This window comes from Diceros bicornis, chromosome 16, assembly GCF_020826845.1.
Source record: "Diceros bicornis minor isolate mBicDic1 chromosome 16, mDicBic1.mat.cur, whole genome shotgun sequence".
NCBI classification, from domain to species: domain Eukaryota; kingdom Metazoa; phylum Chordata; class Mammalia; order Perissodactyla; family Rhinocerotidae; genus Diceros; species Diceros bicornis.
The window spans coordinates 48,516,834-48,534,154 of NC_080755.1; the positions used below are offsets into that span (position 1 = coordinate 48,516,834).

The 17,321-nt window shown below is 35.5% G+C and overlaps 1 protein-coding gene across 4 annotated transcripts in view; it reads left to right on the top strand.

Annotated features, from left to right (window-relative positions):
* The window catches only part of WDR7 (WD repeat domain 7), a 359,360-nt gene that overhangs the window by 267,151 nt on the left and 74,888 nt on the right, over positions 1-17,321 (top strand). For all 4 annotated transcript variants that reach the window (XM_058557197.1, XM_058557200.1, XM_058557199.1 and 1 more), the window contains 2 exons: positions 1,239-1,388; positions 1,960-2,042. In XM_058557197.1, the coding sequence (XP_058413180.1) occupies positions 1,239-1,388; positions 1,960-2,042 (233 nt within the window). The remainder of the gene's footprint in view (positions 1-1,238; positions 1,389-1,959; positions 2,043-17,321) is intronic.

Below are 17,321 nucleotides of genomic sequence, written 5' to 3' on the forward strand. Positions count from 1 at the left end.
GGTGGCTGGAAGGGAAGAAGGAAGGTCCTAATAGCAAATTGTATAGGTTTATATGAGGCAGTGGGACTTCGAATTCATATCTAAAATAAATTTGTACACTAAGGGTATTTGTTTTTCTAATAGTGCATAGTGTTATAGTGAGGTTCCACTGTATTTAAAATACACATGAATGTGTTTATGTATTTTATGGGTATCATATATTTATATAAAGTGTGTGTATAAAAACAGACTTATTAGCTATGGAATTTTTTTTGCCAGCTTTTCCCATTAGTGAATTATGCACAGATAGTAATACTGAAAAAGCCTTGCATCAGTCTGACCACATATACAGGTCCTATAAATGCCAGGCATTAAACTGCCTCTTTAAAGAGAATAAACAAGTATGTACTATTAATTGTGTTTTTAACTTATTTTTTTTTTAACTATTTACATACGAGTATTTTTAAATGAACTATTAGAATAGCCACGCTTTGGATTTATCCTACTCCAGCATTTGGTTAGAAAGGTAATTTTAAAATACTTTAATGTAATAGTCCACATTTATTACCTTTTAAAAACAAGTTTTCCACTTCACTTAGAGTTTTAGAGTAAAATACTGAAATATTTGTCACTATTATTGCTGTCCCCTACACCATCCCCATGCCCACTCCTCCAGGACTAGTCCGTGGCTCATCTAGGGCCCGTTAATGCTCTTTCTCCTCTGAACTGTGTAGCCCTCACAAATTGTATGGGGAGTGAAAAAACCACGCTGAACTTATATTATTTACAGTGCTTATTATTTTCGGAGGGCTGTTTATTTGAATTTCCCAACTTGACTGTAAAGCACCTAGAACGGTGCCTAAGACATAGTAAGTGCTGTGTAAGCATCATTTACTGTTTTCACTTGAGAGCAAGGATCGTATCCTATACTTGCTGCTCTCCCCTGTCTGCTCTCCACCTCAGTGCCAAGTACACCAACTTCTCAAACCTTTTTAGAAGTGTCATGATAATATTGCATTAAAGCCTCATATAATACCCAGAAAGTTATAGAATTTTATTAGGGAATACTTACTGAGTTTTTATTGTACTAAATACTTTCTTTTGCGATCAAAAGTATTTCCTGGCCCACCCTAAAAGGTTTGTTTTTGTTGATTCTTTTCTTTTTCTATTGTATTAATAAGTGAAAATTAAACCAGTGACTGGAAACGTAAAACTATATCAAGTATCAGCCATATCTAGCGCATGGATATGTTTTGTAGGTACACAGACATACTGCTCTTGCAGCAAATACTCAGTCGCAGCAGAATATGCACATGACAACTCTTGCACGAGCTAAAGGGGAAATTCTGAGAGTCATTGAAATTCTTATTGAAAAGATGCCCACAGATGTTGTGGATCTTCTTGTGGAGGTAAGAATATTCTGTTTTAAATGACACATCAATGGCGGAAATTAAATATTTCAGTGAAGTAATATAAATCAGCATCTTTATTTCCAGCATCTCTAAAAGAAAGAAAGAGAGAGAGAACTAAAATAGATTAACTTTTGTACCATTTCTGGATACCTTATTTAAATTTCCTCAAAAATCGAAATAATTGCTGTGTCCATTTATCATTCGTGTAGAATTGGTCTGTATTAGAGTAATTTTTAAAGGTCATGTTCTCTTTGATGTCTTTCATTATAAATAAAACATATAGTGTGCTTGAATAAAAGCTACCTATACTGTACATAAATATGAATTGCCTTTAAAGTAAACAAGTCTGGTTTCCTTGTTTTACTACACTATCTTATAAATGTTTTTCACAGATAAGAGAAAGGACAGCTGTGGTATAAAGTATTTTTGGTAAATATACTGTAGTTGTAAAGTAAATGTTAAAATAAAACTATCTAGAATTTCCATGGGCAAGTGAGGCCCAAGTTAATAATTTAAATTTTGGAAAATTATTCAAAATTAATCTTAGATTTGTATCTTTTCTATAAAGGTTATGGACATCATTATGTACTGCCTTGAAGGATCTTTGGTTAAAAAGAAGGGTCTTCAAGAATGTTTCCCAGCCATCTGCAGGTAAAGAAGCCTTTGATAGCATGTAAAATAATTTTCAGTAACAAATAATTAAAAAACGTTTTTTAGCGTCATTAGCCTTGCTCAGTTAGAAATCCAATTATTAATATCTGCTTCTAAAAGAATTTAGGCAACTTATAGTCAAAAACAGAAATATAATAGAACCAGCTATTTGAAATTGAGTCATGAGGAGGTTTTCTCAAAATTTAGAAAATGCATAAGAGATAGCATTTGTTGACTATATCTGTGTTCTTATATTCAGTACTCAAATTTACATTTACATTACGAAGAGAGTTATGGAGCTTCTGACTTAGGAGAGAGGATATACTTTTCAGCCAATAGAAACCTTTATGCTACATTTTTGCTGGTAAAAATTTATTTATTTTTTATATCAAACAATTTTATTTATATGAAATTTTATATAAAACTTTATATTTTTAATATAAAGGCCAGCATTTACATATTATCCTAAGTGGAGGTGTTTTCCCATGAGAAAACAGGAAAAGAAGCCAAGAGCAATTAAAACTTTTAGAAACAATGTTGCATCCATTAAGTTTAACTCTAAGAATTTTGTATATATGTAGCATATGATTATTATGACATAAAGATATTTTAAATGTCAAAATGTAGCAACGTTATTTGTTTTAAAGTAGTTTTTCGTTCTCAAAATGTTTATAGCTTGATGTACATTTTGTTAAAATTTTATCTCCATGTAGTCAGTAGAAATAGTGTTTAAATCTGTTGAAGATAATTGTTTTCGTAGAAAACAGAACAACTGGTTGGTTAGTCATAGTTACATAATATTTTTCTTTTTAAGACAAGTTCAATGATATCCTTACTTATTTTTGCTCAGTTCTATGAGCACATTGTAGTGGAAAGCTTTATTGTAGACTATAAGTTGCTTGAGAGCAGTGACATTACACTGTGCATACACACACTATGTCTTCTGTTTTTCCTGGCATTTCAGCAAGTGTTTGCTGAATTGATTGTACTCTGAGTCTTCCCGTATCTTTTTCCATATTTCCAATAGACTTTATATCCTAGCCTCTTCATTTTGTTGTTTCTGATTTATGCCACCCACAAGTTAAAACAGGAACTCACATAAGAAAAAAATTATGCTGTAGTATACATACGTACAGGTGGATATTTTCTTGTGACATAGATTAGGCATGTTAGAATACAGTAATTTTTTAACATCATGCCATATTAATTCTGATTTATGTTCTTTTTGTTAAAAATTGTATATATTAAATCTTTTTAGTGCAATTAATTGATGTTAAGAATACATGCAGCTGTTACATGCCCAGTCGATTGTTCTCTAAGGAGATGTCTAAGTGAAAATGGACATTTGTCTGTCACTTAGTGGCGGTGAGGAAGCACTTTTATTAGGACTCATCTTACTGAATGTGAGCAAAGCATTCCTGATAGTACCAGTCACTGCAATGTAAATAAGCCTCCTGGAGTCAGTGTGAGGAATTGTTTAATGTTTAAAGGGCCTGTCTTTTCCCTTGCTGGAAACCTGCCTCCTCCCCAAGCAGCAGGCTCAGTTCCTGAAGTCGCCTCGTTTGCTGCATATCCACTGCTCTTTGCTGTTGTTTAATCACTGGAGAGTAAGGATTCTGTCCAAATGCTCAGGAGGCATGTGTGTAAACTGAATGCTCAGTACCAGTTTTTTCCTAATTTAGCAGAAAGCAATTGTATTTTGTTTATTAATTTAATACCATTTATGGAACACCTACTGTGTATCAAGTACTAGGTAGGCCCTGGGGATTCAGTGATGAATGAGATGATAGCACAGGGTCTGATAGGGTGGGTAGTTACAAAGATAAATAGTTCCCGGGTACTGTGTTATGTCCTGGAGTAGAATTATGTACCAGGGACAGGGTTGGACAATAAATGGAGTGCATAACTCTGGGTACGGGAGTCTGAGAAAGTTTCACAAAGGAGAAGACAGACTACTAATATATCTGTGAAAAATGCTTTCCTAAAAGTGACTGCCAAATGGAGAGAAGGAGTTGTCCGAAAGGGGGTGGGGTGGTGGTGGTAGGAGTGGTGGGGGGTTCTGGGAAAGCTTCACAGAAGAGTTGATGGGTGGGCTTTGTAGGATAAATAGGCGTGTGCCATCTTGAATTGCAGAAGGAATCAGTCTGGCAAATGTTTGGAGGCTCAAACATATACAGTGAGTTTGGCAAATGCTGTGTAGTAGTGTCTAGAATGTAGGTTGAGGATGGAAGCCTAGTATAGTGCCAGGTTATAGGGCTTTGAATTCCATACGAAGGAATTTGGCCATTATCCTATAAGCAATGGTAAGTCAGCAAAGTTTCAGCAAAAATGTGTGATTCTTTTCCGAGAACATAGTTGATAAGAAATAATCTTATGAAACATCAGATTTATAACAAATAGTTGTTGACTATCTCTTATTAAATTGTTAGATACTATTAGAGCTGTGAGGATATAAGCCACACAGGCCCATTTGTTTAAGAGTCAGCTTATAAACATAAAAAGATTATTAACATGCTAAATGTTAGTTGGAACAGACAGTAAGTTATCAGGGACTTCAGAGAAGACTAGGCTGGGATGGGACCTCAAAAGTTTTCCAGGTCGATGCCATGCTACCTATTGGCTGATTTGTACCAGGTTGATAAATGAACAACAACAAAGATATCAACAGAAGTTAAAATTATTTTATTGAATGTATGCCATATTCATGCCATTGTACCAGGTGCCTTATAGCACTTAAGAGCCCTCTACTTCACTAAATATGAAACTCCAGGCAATGACGTGAATATCTGTAGTCCAGTCATGTGCCATTTGTTTTCAAAATCTTTATGTAACTTTGTGGTTTTTGTTTGTTTGTTTTTTTCCTTTACTTTACCCTTTTTTAAAGATGCTGTCGGTTATAACTTAGGCTAACCTCTGTAATGTTGCTATATACCAATATTTAGTTGCTGTGGTTGATGGATCATAAAAAGGTGTAAAACTTTGTTTAGCATTCTTTTTAAATGAGATGACATTTGTCAGAGCATCCAGCAAAATGCTCATGATTCAAGTATTCAGAGAACGTTAGTTTTCTGTGGATCTCTCCATCTTAATAATAATATGAAAACCCAAAATATATATATAAGAAATTAGTTAATATATATTTGAAAGTATTTTATATGTATAAAAAGTACATGATGACATTATCGTTTTCATATATGTAAAAAAATTGGTTTCCTTCCCAAAATATTAAATAATCTTTAGTCAATATTATAAAGATGATCATCACATCTAAAGTTGTATTGATTAAATTAAGAGCTAATATGTATACTGAAGTCATTGAATATTTAAAAATCAAATGTATTCTGCCTTGGGTTATACATAAAATTCACTGTTTCTCCGAGTACCAAGAGCAAGTAGCATCATCGAACACGGAATGATCCTAAGTTTGGTTTTGTTGGGTTTTGTTTTGTTTTTAACCTTGACTTATGGGCTTCTGAATCTGATATGCATCTGGTTTTGAGTTTTTGGTTCAGAATTTTGAAACTTTTAATGTGGTAATTTCTCTGAGATTTTCTTTATTGTTAGTAATTTGGCAGTTATTTCTCAGATTGCATATTGAAATAAAATTGCCATTTTATTGTTGTTATGAAAGTCTTGAGTTTTATCTTAAACTAACCACTGTATGTTGCTATATACCAGTAGTCAGCTTTCTTAATTCAGGTTTGTTTGTTTCTTCATTTATTTATTAAGGTTTATTAATGATTATGTAACGACTTAGTATGTAATTTAATGAGTGGTGGATTCATCCACTCAGTTGTATTGTTAACAGAATTTCTCTGTTCTCTGGCATCTTTAGTCAAAGCATATTTAAAGTTTAAGCTACAAATTGTAAATTTATTGAAAGAAAGAAAGATTCATACAAAAAGTTTGATTTTTCTAGTTTTGTTGATATAATGGCTTTTCTATCAATTGTTAAAACTTCTTGTGATATCTTCTGTTTAAAAATAGGAATGGATTAGAACACATGCCAGTAAAATTCAGTAGACATTCTTTCTTATCACTGATCAAAACTCACTGATATTAGAACATGAGGTTATAGCAGTGTACAATTAATAAAATAATAATGTAATCATCCTTTTCATTTATATAGCACTTTACAAATTACCAAGTGCTTTCAAACCCATTAATTCTCAAAAAATTCTTTGAGGGAGCGTCCCATATAAAGTGGAGGAAGATCAGCACGGATGTTAGCTCAGGGCCAGTCTTCCTCAGCAAAAAGAGGAGGATTGCCATGGATGTTAGCTCAGAGCTAATCTTCCTCACACACACACACAAAAAAAATTCTTTGAGAAAGGCATTATATAAATTAAAATTTTTTGGAAAATTAGATTGTGATATTTATTAGTTGAGTGACTAATAAAGTTATAGCTCCAAGATAAAGCTCAAACCTTCTTATTCATAGTCCATTGCTTTTGCTATCCAATTTTTAACCTGTATTTATTTATTTATCCATTTATACATGCATACAACACCCACTTACCTTGTTCCATAAAAGATTTTAAGCAGCTTTGAAAGTTAATATAAGATGTAAAAATAGTGAGGGAATTGAGGCAAAGCAAAAATAAAAATAGAAAAGAAAGACAAGGCCAAGGTTGTTTAGAAGTCCTATGTATTTGCCAGACGTGTGCCATAAATTTGTCTCTAAACTTCCCAATAGCCGGTGTGCAAAGAGGGGCAGACCATCAATACCTGAGTCACAGTGCTTGTATGGTAGAAATAGAACCACTGTTCAAGAGAAACATACCTGGAAAACTAAGATCCACATGAAATTGAGAGTCCTCAGATAGAAGACATAAAATTCGTGTGTAGTTTATAGACCAGGTAGTTTTAGAGATTTTGTGACTGTCACAAACATGTTGGGACGGAGCTCACCCGACTAAATGTTAAACTGAGTACATTCACTGCTTGTTAGTTGAGAGAACTGAGGACACAGATAAGAAGGTGAAACTTTAAAAACAGATATCGAGTGCTCTCCCGGTTACGCCCTGTGGGGAATAACGATCTCTAAGTGTAGTTCCTGGACTATCTTCAAGAAAATTACCTGATTTCTAGGCTCCACCTGAGAGCCACTACATCAGACTATCCTCAAGCCTGGGAAGCTGCATCCAGCAGCCTCCCTGCTGATTCTTAGGTTCACTAAAATTTGAAAACAAGTACTCTAATAATCCAAAATTGAGAAAAACAAAACCTGAGTCATTGTTCTTTGTGACCATGTTCTGTTGTGTACAATCTTGGATTCTTGATTGCTTGTTTGTTTATATGTTGAAGAAACTCAGAATTTCCAAGGAAACATCTGAAGACACTCCTTCAGCTCCTGCATTCCAGTGTTGCTCCATTAGTTTTTAAAGACTTGCTCTTAGACAGTATCATAGAATGCCCGCCGAAGACTTTAACTTCAAACTGCTCATTAATTGGCTTTTATCTAAAACTCAGTTGAGAAAACAGAACACTTAGAAGCTAGTTTAAAAAGCACACGGTCCATTTATTCTTCTACATGTTCTAGTTTATGTCCCTAGATTAAACTAAATTATCAGAGAGCACCTGTTTGGACCACATTGTCTGGTCTGCTTCGGAGTTGCCTCTCTCAAGTTTCTCTTCAGCATTATGGCTGCAGTTTGCATGGAGGAACTTTCCAAGAGAGTGTCATAAGAAGATCACCAGTGCGTTTATTGTAAGGATCATGTTGGTGTCATGTAGTACACTGGTTAGGGTCCCTTCTATGAAGACTCAAATCAAGACATTTCTTTTAAATGCAGATGACAGGCATTTTTGGTTTGTTTTGTCCTGAGGAACTAGCATGTGTTTTGTGTTTTGTTTTTGTTTTTATTTTTTCCGCATAACCAATGTTAATTTAAAAATTTTGCTTTGGCCATTAGGCAGCTCAAAGCCAAATTCCCTGCCTAACTTTAGTAAGTTATGGCTTCCAGCTCCCACTCTCCTTACTTCCTCATCCCACCTCAGTCCTATCTTCTTTTTCTGTCTTTTTATTGTATTATGTTCTATAAGCTTTCCTAAGTCCTTTATATAGTGTGTGTATGTAAATGTATGTATGTATATATGTATGTATATGTGTATGTGAGATACACATACATTTTAAATTTTATTGCAAAAGCCATGGAAACAATATTCATATACATAATACCAACTATGATTATTTTCTAAAAATAAAAAAAGGCTTCTTTGTGTTAACTGAAATATCCTAGATCTTTCTGTAGTAGTTTATGTATCTGTAGATAATTTTCTATAATATATTTAGTAAAAGATATAAAAATCACATAATTTTAACTACTGTATAAACTTTATAATCATAGATGTACATATTTCCTAATAATTCACATTTTAGTTTCAGGGATATTATTAATAATATAGTGGTATCCATGAATCGTACAAGAAAATTACTTAGATTTCAGTGCCCTTGAGAGAACATAGCACACATATCCTTCAACACAGTTATACAAAATAGGTCTACTGTTAGATTTTTCATCGCTATAACAAATAAGGCTATATTATTATATAGGAATTAAACTGCATTCTTTTTGTAATAATTATATAGGAATTAAACTGCTTTCTTTTTATATTAGCAACATGATTGTTGCAACATTGAATTATTTTTATGTTTATGAATAAGCAGAATAAGAAGTACAATAAGGTAACATTTAAGAAATGAATTCCTCTAGATTCTCTCCCATCTCGTTGGACTTTGCTTTGCCTTTGTCAGTCTCCTAGATCATCTTCAAAAAGGCATCATCCAGGACTCTAGATAATTATTGTGAGAGGCAGAAATACGGAGAGTTCTGAGTAATTTACATTTAATTGCCTGGACTATAAATAATGCAGCATCCTCAGTTAAAAATACCCTAGACACTAAGAAAGCAGAACTAACTTCTTTCAAGGCTTGGGAAGATAAACATCACTGAAGTTTCCTCAGAAGTCATTGTTAAAATTGATTTACCAGTTGCCGTGTTACTGAACTTTAATATCCTTGTGAAGTCCCTCATACAGCAGACCAGTCAACACTGAGCATGGCAGGCTTGGCTCTGTTTAATTAATTATTCCTCTTTTGGTCACTGTATAGACAATGACTCATTTTACACTACTATATTTTATGCAGTAGGCTAAAATATGAAAGTATAGAAATGCACAGATGTTACTGAACTAAGAATAACAATATAGAACACATGTGCATGATATACATTTGTTCTAAAATGAATACTTTACAAGCTTGTTACTTATTTTACAAAAATATTCTTTACTAATCTCACAATAGAAAAATTTAAACCCTTATAAGCTACTGACTATCAAACTCAATTAGAAAGGAAAATAAAGTACCTCTGGAAATATATGATTATAATGTAATTTTTAAATTTAAGGCTATTTTATTATGTTTTTGAGGACTGGTAGTGACATAATGCATAACAAATAAAGGATTAGAGATTTTTTAATGACATTGTAAGTTGATAGGAAAATATGATTCTATTTGGAGATATAAGAGGTTTCGGGAATTTTTTCATAACAAATATTAGATATGCCTCTAAATGCAATTTTTAATCTCTTATAGCACCTCAATTATGCGTAAGTAGCTTGAAGAAAAGGGTTTTTGCATCCATTTCTTTTCCGGTGCCCTAGAGCAACAAGGAGAAGGCTTCATATGGCCAAAGCCACATGCCCCAGAATTCCCAGATAGATCCTTATTTCATGTATTTTTATTCTTTTAAGTTGAGGCAATTTATTTGATGTATAACTAAGAGTGATATAATTTTTATGCCGTTGAAAGACTTGTCAAATAAATTCACAGATACAAAGGAAATCCTTTGTTGGACTCTGTCCCAATTTTTAGTTTAGAAAATATGAACACTGAATATAGACGCTCAATAAGTGTAGTTGAATAATGATACCAGCTACACTGCTTTGTGTGTTTCGTCCTTAATTTTGTCATAATAAATGGCACCAGTTATTTTACTTAAGCAGGGACCTGACTGTATTATTTTTATAAAATTACAAATTGTAGAATTTTGAATTTGAAAAGGACCTCGTGTTATGAATTACCTACTCCTGTCCTTCATTTTACAGACAAACTTAAGAGCAATTTTGTGCTGACAGATGAAAGTGAAGCCAGCTTTGCTGACAGAGCCCACACCTGCTCTGTGTTCTGGAGGGGGAGGTGTGCACCCAGTGCACAGGCATGCACAGGTCGGGGGACACGCAGAGAGTCATGCTGTCTCATCAGAGGACGAGCTGACTCTCGTGTTCCAGGCTCAGGCCTCTTCCTTGCTGCATCCCTCATTCCTCTCGCACGGCCTCTTGGAGTTTGCTCTTTAGAGAACCCTGTCTCCCACTTTTATCCTCAGCTCCTTCTCTCTGGCGTCTTTTCCTCATCCTGGAAGCGTGCTCGGTTATCTCTCCTTTAAAAACCCTTCCTTCCCTCTGCATCTCCTCTATCTACTGTCCAGTCTCTCCTCTCTCCTTCTCCGGGAAAAGGAGTCTGCACTCTGTCCGTTTGTCACCTCTCATGCCCTCTTGATCTACTGTAGTCTGACCTTGGCCCCCATTATTTTGCTAATATCTCTCCCTCTGGTTACAATTTTTTTGATTGCCAAATGTTTTTCAGTCTTTAGTATAGTGGTTCTCAAACTTTTTGTTCTGAGAACTCCTTAAAAATTAAAGACCCGGTGGCACAGCGGTTAAGTGCACGCCCTCCGCTTCGGCAGTCCAGGGTTTGCAGGTTCGGATCCCGGGTGCGCACCGACGCACCGCTTGTCAAGCCATGCTGTGGCGGCGTCCCATATAAAGTAGAGGAAGATGAGCACGGATGTTAGCCCAGGGCCAATCTTCCTCAGCAAAAAGGGGAGGATTGACATCGGATGTGATCTCAGGGTTAATCTTCCTCACACACACAAAAAATTAAAGACCCGAAGGAGTTTTTGTTTAGGAAGATTGTATCTGTAGATTTTTAATATATTAGAAATTAAAACTGAGAAATTTAAAAAATATTTGATGATTTATTTAAAATAATAATGATAAACTCAGTTCATGTTGATATGAAAACATATTTTTATGAAAAATAACTACTTGCCAAAACAAAACACATACTGAAAAAAGTAGCATTGTTTAACAATTTTGCCGATTTTAATATCTGGCTTAATAGAAGACAGGTGGGTTTTCAGATCTGCACATGTCTTTAATCTGTTGCCATATGTTGTTTTAGTTGAAGTATGTGGTGAAAATCTGGCATCACACAGATACGTAGTTGAAAAAGGGAGGAATGTTTCAATAGCCTTTTAAGATACTTTTGCATCTTCTTTGGTAGTTCACCAAAACTCAACTTGTGGTTGTTTTTTAAAGATTAGTTGCAATGTGGAGTCTACAATCTTAACAAACGTTTCATACTGTTATATTCACTCCATTGATGAATCTGGCACTTTGAGTTGGTCTTTCACCCATGCGTGATTTTGTAACATTATACATTTGTCTTTGGAAAATATTGGTTCACTGAGTCATGTAGATTCTCCATATATTGTCACATTGCAATCCACAATATCAAAAAAATCACATTTGCTAATATCACTACTGATCTCATCAGAAAAGTCAGTGAGCATTGGGAAGCCAGATACCATTTTCCAAAACTCTAGTTTTTACTTTAAAGCTTGAATTTGATCATTGGCAACAAATACTGTCAGTTGTTTTCCTGTACAGGAACAAAATAGTTCATTTTCAAGAAAATGTCTGCCAAATGCCCAAGTCCAAGTAACCATAGTGTGTCTCTCAGTTATACTTTAAAGAAAAATGGTGTTCCCTGAAAAAAAGCAGCTAGTTTGCACCTCAATCTTACAAGTGTTTTTCCCCGAGACAACCGTGGTATTTCAGTATACGGTAGACTTCTCATTATGTCACACTAAATATTAAAAGGGTATATACTCAAGGGTCAAAATTTAAATAAAATTAATAATTTTTACTGCCTCATAAAGGACATTCTTAAGTGAAAACACTTGGTTTGGTTTTGTTTACTACTGGTGCATGGCAGTGAAAAATACAGCGACTGCCAGTACAGTGTGGTGCCACGGCCTTGATTTGGGCCAAAGCACCAGCAGTTTACTCGTCACTGTTTTTACACCAACAGTGCAAAGTCCACACAATGAAAAGATCAAATGATATCTCAGTATTTTCACAAAAATACTTTTGATCTCACAAACTTCCTTATGAGAACATAAGGCCCCCGAGGCGTCCACAGACCACACTTTGGGAACCACTGATTTACTGGAACCTTGTGTTGCACTGAAATGTGAAACTTAATTCTTCTTTTCTAAAACTCTTTACATCACCTATATCCCAAAGTCATAACCTTTCCTAGGATCCAGTTCCTGGGAAGAGGATAGGCTAGACTTAAGGAAGACCTGGGATTAGTTTTCCTGAGGCTCAATACAAATCCTAAAATTTATTCTACTTAATTTAAAGGATCCTTTACATTTCTAGAGATTCCTGGCTCTCCTCAAATTCCAATGCTGCTGGGCCCAAAAGGAGGCCTCCTTAAAGAACGTTGGACTTTGGGTATTACACGCAGCACCATGATACGTAATACCTGGCAACAAAACTGCCTATCATTTAGGGCTCACGTTACAGATGATGTTCTATTAAACGTGTCAGACCTGCGTTCTTCAAATCCCAACCTCTAATTCACTCTGCTGAGGGCACGTCAGTCTTTCTTCTATTCCTTGAATAGAGCCAAGCTTATTTCTGTCTCAAGACTTTTGTTCTTGCTGTTCCCTCTGCCTAGAATGCTCCTCCTCCAGATCTTGATGTGGCCTGTTTGCTTTCATCGTTCAGGTCGTCTCGCCTTACTTCCCTGTCTAGAGTAGCCTCCTCCAATAGCCATCACTATCCCATTCCCCTTTTATCTTCATGGAATTTATATAATCTGAACTCATCTTGTTCGTGTTTTTGTTTACTTGTTAGGCGCACAAGAACGAGGACCATGTCTGATTCATTTCCTGTTGTGTTCCCAGCAACTTTAACTGTTGAATGAATGCCAGGCTGTGTGCCTGCAGTGAGGGTTCAGAGGATCTGCTCCTGGAACAAAGGGAGAGGGCAAGCTCTTGGCCCCTCCTTCACACCCGCTTCCCGCCTCAGTTCTCTTAGCTTTCCCTTCTCTATTTCTCAGATACTTCTTCCCAGTCCTAAATCTCCTCTCATCCTATTGATTCCAAAGTTATCCTATAGTCTCTTCTCAGCAACCTAAGTGCTTATCAAGTGTTGGGCTTGCTTTTGTTTCATTGAAACCAAATGCTCAAAGATTTACAATATATATATAATTCCCAAAGATATAAATATATATGAAATCTTAAGATATATATATATATACTATGTATACACACACTATAGATATCTTAAGATATATATACACACACATACATACTATACTTTGTCAAAGATAGGAGACTCTTAAATCAACAATTCTCAACCTTTTTGATCTCAGGACTCCTTTACATTTAAAAATTTTTGAGGACCCCAAAGAACTTTTGTTTGTATAGGTTATAACTCTATTTGCCATGCTAGACATTAAAACTGAGAACTTTTTAAAGTATTTTATTTAAAAATAGCCAATTGTATGTTAATATAAATAATATTTTAATGAAAAAATTATATTTCCAAAACAAATTAGAAGTATGGCATTGTTTTATATTTTTGCCGGTCTTTATAATGTCTGGCTTAATAGAAATCAGCTGGATTCTTGTATCTACTTCTGCTTGTGATGTTTCACATCATATAGAATCTGGAAAACTCAACTATACGCTTGTGAGAAGATGAGAGTGAAAAAGGTAAATAACATCTAAGTGTTAATATGAAAGCAGGTTTGACCAAGAACGTGCTTTGAGAACCACTGCTCTAGGCCATCGCTGTGGGATCGCCTGCAGTGACGGATGCATTCTAGGCTGTGGGGGGTTCCCGCTTTTGCCTCACCCACCTGTGCAGCCTTGGGCATGTCTCTAGGCTTCAGTTTCCTCCTCTGTAAAACAAAGGGCTCCCAGTACCTAATAACCTGTCTAAAATATTAAAACGTGTGGGGGCTGGCCCCATGGTGTAGCAGTTAAGTGCGCGCGCTCTGCTGCTCGCGGCCCAGGTTCAGATCCCGGGTGTGCGCCGATGCACCGCTTGGCGGGCCATGCTGAGGCCGCGTCCCACATACAGCAACTAGAAGGATGTGCAGCTATGACACAACTATCTGCTGCGGCTTTGGGAGAAAAAGGGAAAAAAAAAGGAGGAGGATTGGCAATAGATGTTAGCTCAGAGCTGGTCTTTCTCAGCAAAAAGAGAAGGATTGGCATGGACGTTAGCTCAGGGCTGATCTTCCTCACAAAAAAAAAAAAGCCACTTAGTAAATAGTACACTACTTTTCTCATGACTAATTTATCGATATACGATTACCAGTCATTCTATCTTATAAGTTCTGAAACATGTTATAACATACGCTTCCTCATATAGCTATATGTATATGAATGCTGCAGCTTCTTTGGTGCTTTCCTAAAAATTCTTTGAAGTAATTAACTATCAAATCTAAACCTACACTAGATTATTTAATGAACAAAGGACTCAATTAATATGGAAAGTAAGTTAAATGTTTTTTCAAAAAACAAGGAGTTTCTATTTTTTTAATGCTACTTTTGTAGTACCTGATAACTTTCGTTTTCCACAAAACTTTAGGTGGAAATCAGAAGCATAGTTTTAACATAGTATTACTGTTATGCCTTTAAAAGCATATCATCTGTGGTACGTCCAGACAGTGAAATAGTATTCAGCGCTAAAAAAGAAATGAGCTATCAAGCTATGAAAAGATATGGAGGAACCTTAAATGTATTTTACTGTGTGAAAGAAGCCAGTCTGAAAAGGTCACATACTGTATGATTCTAACTATATGACATTCTAGAAAAGGCAAAACTATGGGGTCAGTAAAAAGATCAGTGGTTATGAAGATTGGTGGAGAAGAAAGGATGAAGAGGTGGCACACAGAAGATTTTTAGAGCAGTGAAACTACTCTGTAGATACTGTAATGGTGGGTACATGGCATTATACATTTGTCCAAACCCACAGAATGTACGACACCAAGAGTGAGCCCTAACGTAAGCTGTAGACTTTGGGTGATAATGATGCATCAATATAGGTTCATCAGTTGTAAGAAATGTACCACTCTGGGGGGGACGATGATAATGGGGGAGTCTGTGGTGGGGGGGGCAGGGAGTATATGGGAACTCTCTGTGCTTCCTGCTCGGTTTTGGTGTGAACCTAAAACTGCTCTAAACAATAAAGTCTATTAAAAAAAAAAAACGTATCGTCTACCCATTACATTTATAAAAAGTGAAGAAATCAGTATGAACTCCAGTGATATTTAATGTTGATCATTCACTTTTTATTTTCGATGAATCAGTATATCATTCTCAGTCACTAAATGATGAGAAATTTTAATTACTTACTCCATTATGGATTATAACATCAAGTTATTTCAAATAACACTAGATGGTATTTATTTTTAGAATTGAAAATTAATATGAAAAGAAAATATTGACTGGTATTTAACGTGTAAATGTTAAATCTCAGTACCCAATTTCAAAATTAGAAAAAAAAAGTCACTGAAGAAATAGAAATCAATAAATGAAGTTCGAATGATTTAACAAAGTAAATAATTTTTTTTTTTTTTTTTTTTTTTTTTTTTTTTTTTTGTGAGGAGATCAGCCCTGAGCTAACATCCGCCAATCCTCCTCCTTTTTTGCTGAGGAAGACGGCCCTGGGCTAACATCGGTGCCCATCTTCCTCCACTTTATATGGGACGCCGCCACAGCATGGCTTACCAAGCAGTGCGTCGGTGCGCGCCCGGGATCCGAACCAGTGAACCCCGGGCCGCCGCAGCGGAGCGCGCGCACTTAACCGCTTGCGCCACCGGGCCGGCCCCCAAAGTAAATAATTTTTAAGCAGTCCTGTGGCTTTTCTTGATTAAAAATTTCTGAAAGTATTTTAGAATTTGTGCATTTGTTCAGCAGACGTTTAATATGTGTCTGCTCTGTGCCCTGTCCTGTGCTGGGCCGGTGTGGGCTACTCTGCCACATCTGGTTGGTGGCCACAGTCCCTGCCCTCACGGGCCTGGAAGTTGGCTAGGCAAAGGCAGAGCAGTAAATCAGAGAAATGGCACAAATGCTATGATAAAAAGGTGTCCAGGACACATGGAAGAGTCCCAGGTGCTACAATGGGAGGGACACAAAGGAAGGAGCTGGCAGTTGTGCACAGGAGGAAAAAGGAGAATTGGCGGTGTTTTAGCTGAATTTTAAAAGATGAGTAGATGTTTATCAGGCAGATAAATCCTTCTAACTTCAAATTCTGAGCTATTTCCATATGCAAAATAGGCTGTCATGGAATGAAATACTATATTAAATATGTTGTGAATCTCTGACTAATGAATCAGTGATCACTTTGCAAAAATTATAATGTGTATTCTTTTACATTGCATAATTCACTGCCAAGAATGAAGAAATCTCAATCTATACATAGAACTGAGTAATCTATTTAATGGCTCAACTACTTGGGCTTCTTAATAGGTATTAAAAAGACAGTAATAGTAAGGGGGAAACTAACTTTAAAGGACTCAGGATATAAATTTCTCTAATTTACTGTAAATGGATAAATCACTTGAATTTTAGTATTGGCATTGAAATTTAAAGTGTTTTATACTGATTGTCTCTCAATTGGCCTTTGTTGGGAAGCATCTTAGTATGATTTTACATAGAAAATGTACTTTATATTAAAACAATTTTATTCACTTGTGTCCTCTAAATGTAATTATTGCTTACTAACAGTTGTTTCCATTAAAAGACACTACAACTGTGGTATACCATACAGCCATTAAAAACATTGAGGTCAATCCATTTCTGCTGACATGGAAATATTAGTAGAAGAGAAATTTAAAGAGAAAGTAGCAGAATTTCAGAAGAGTATGTAAAATAAAATCATTTTTGGAGAAGAAAACTATGTAAGGGTCACTATTCACACATGTACACGTATACATATGAAGAGAAAAAAAATCTGGAAAGACACACCTCAAAGTGTTTCTTGTGGTTACCTGGGGTGGTGGAGGGCATTAGAGGTAAAAGGTAACCTTCCTTTCTTAACTGTTTACTTTTCTATATTCTCTGTGTTTCTTTTTTAAAATGAGTGTGTATTCCTTTAAAATTGGATATATATTAGAATAATTCAAATGAA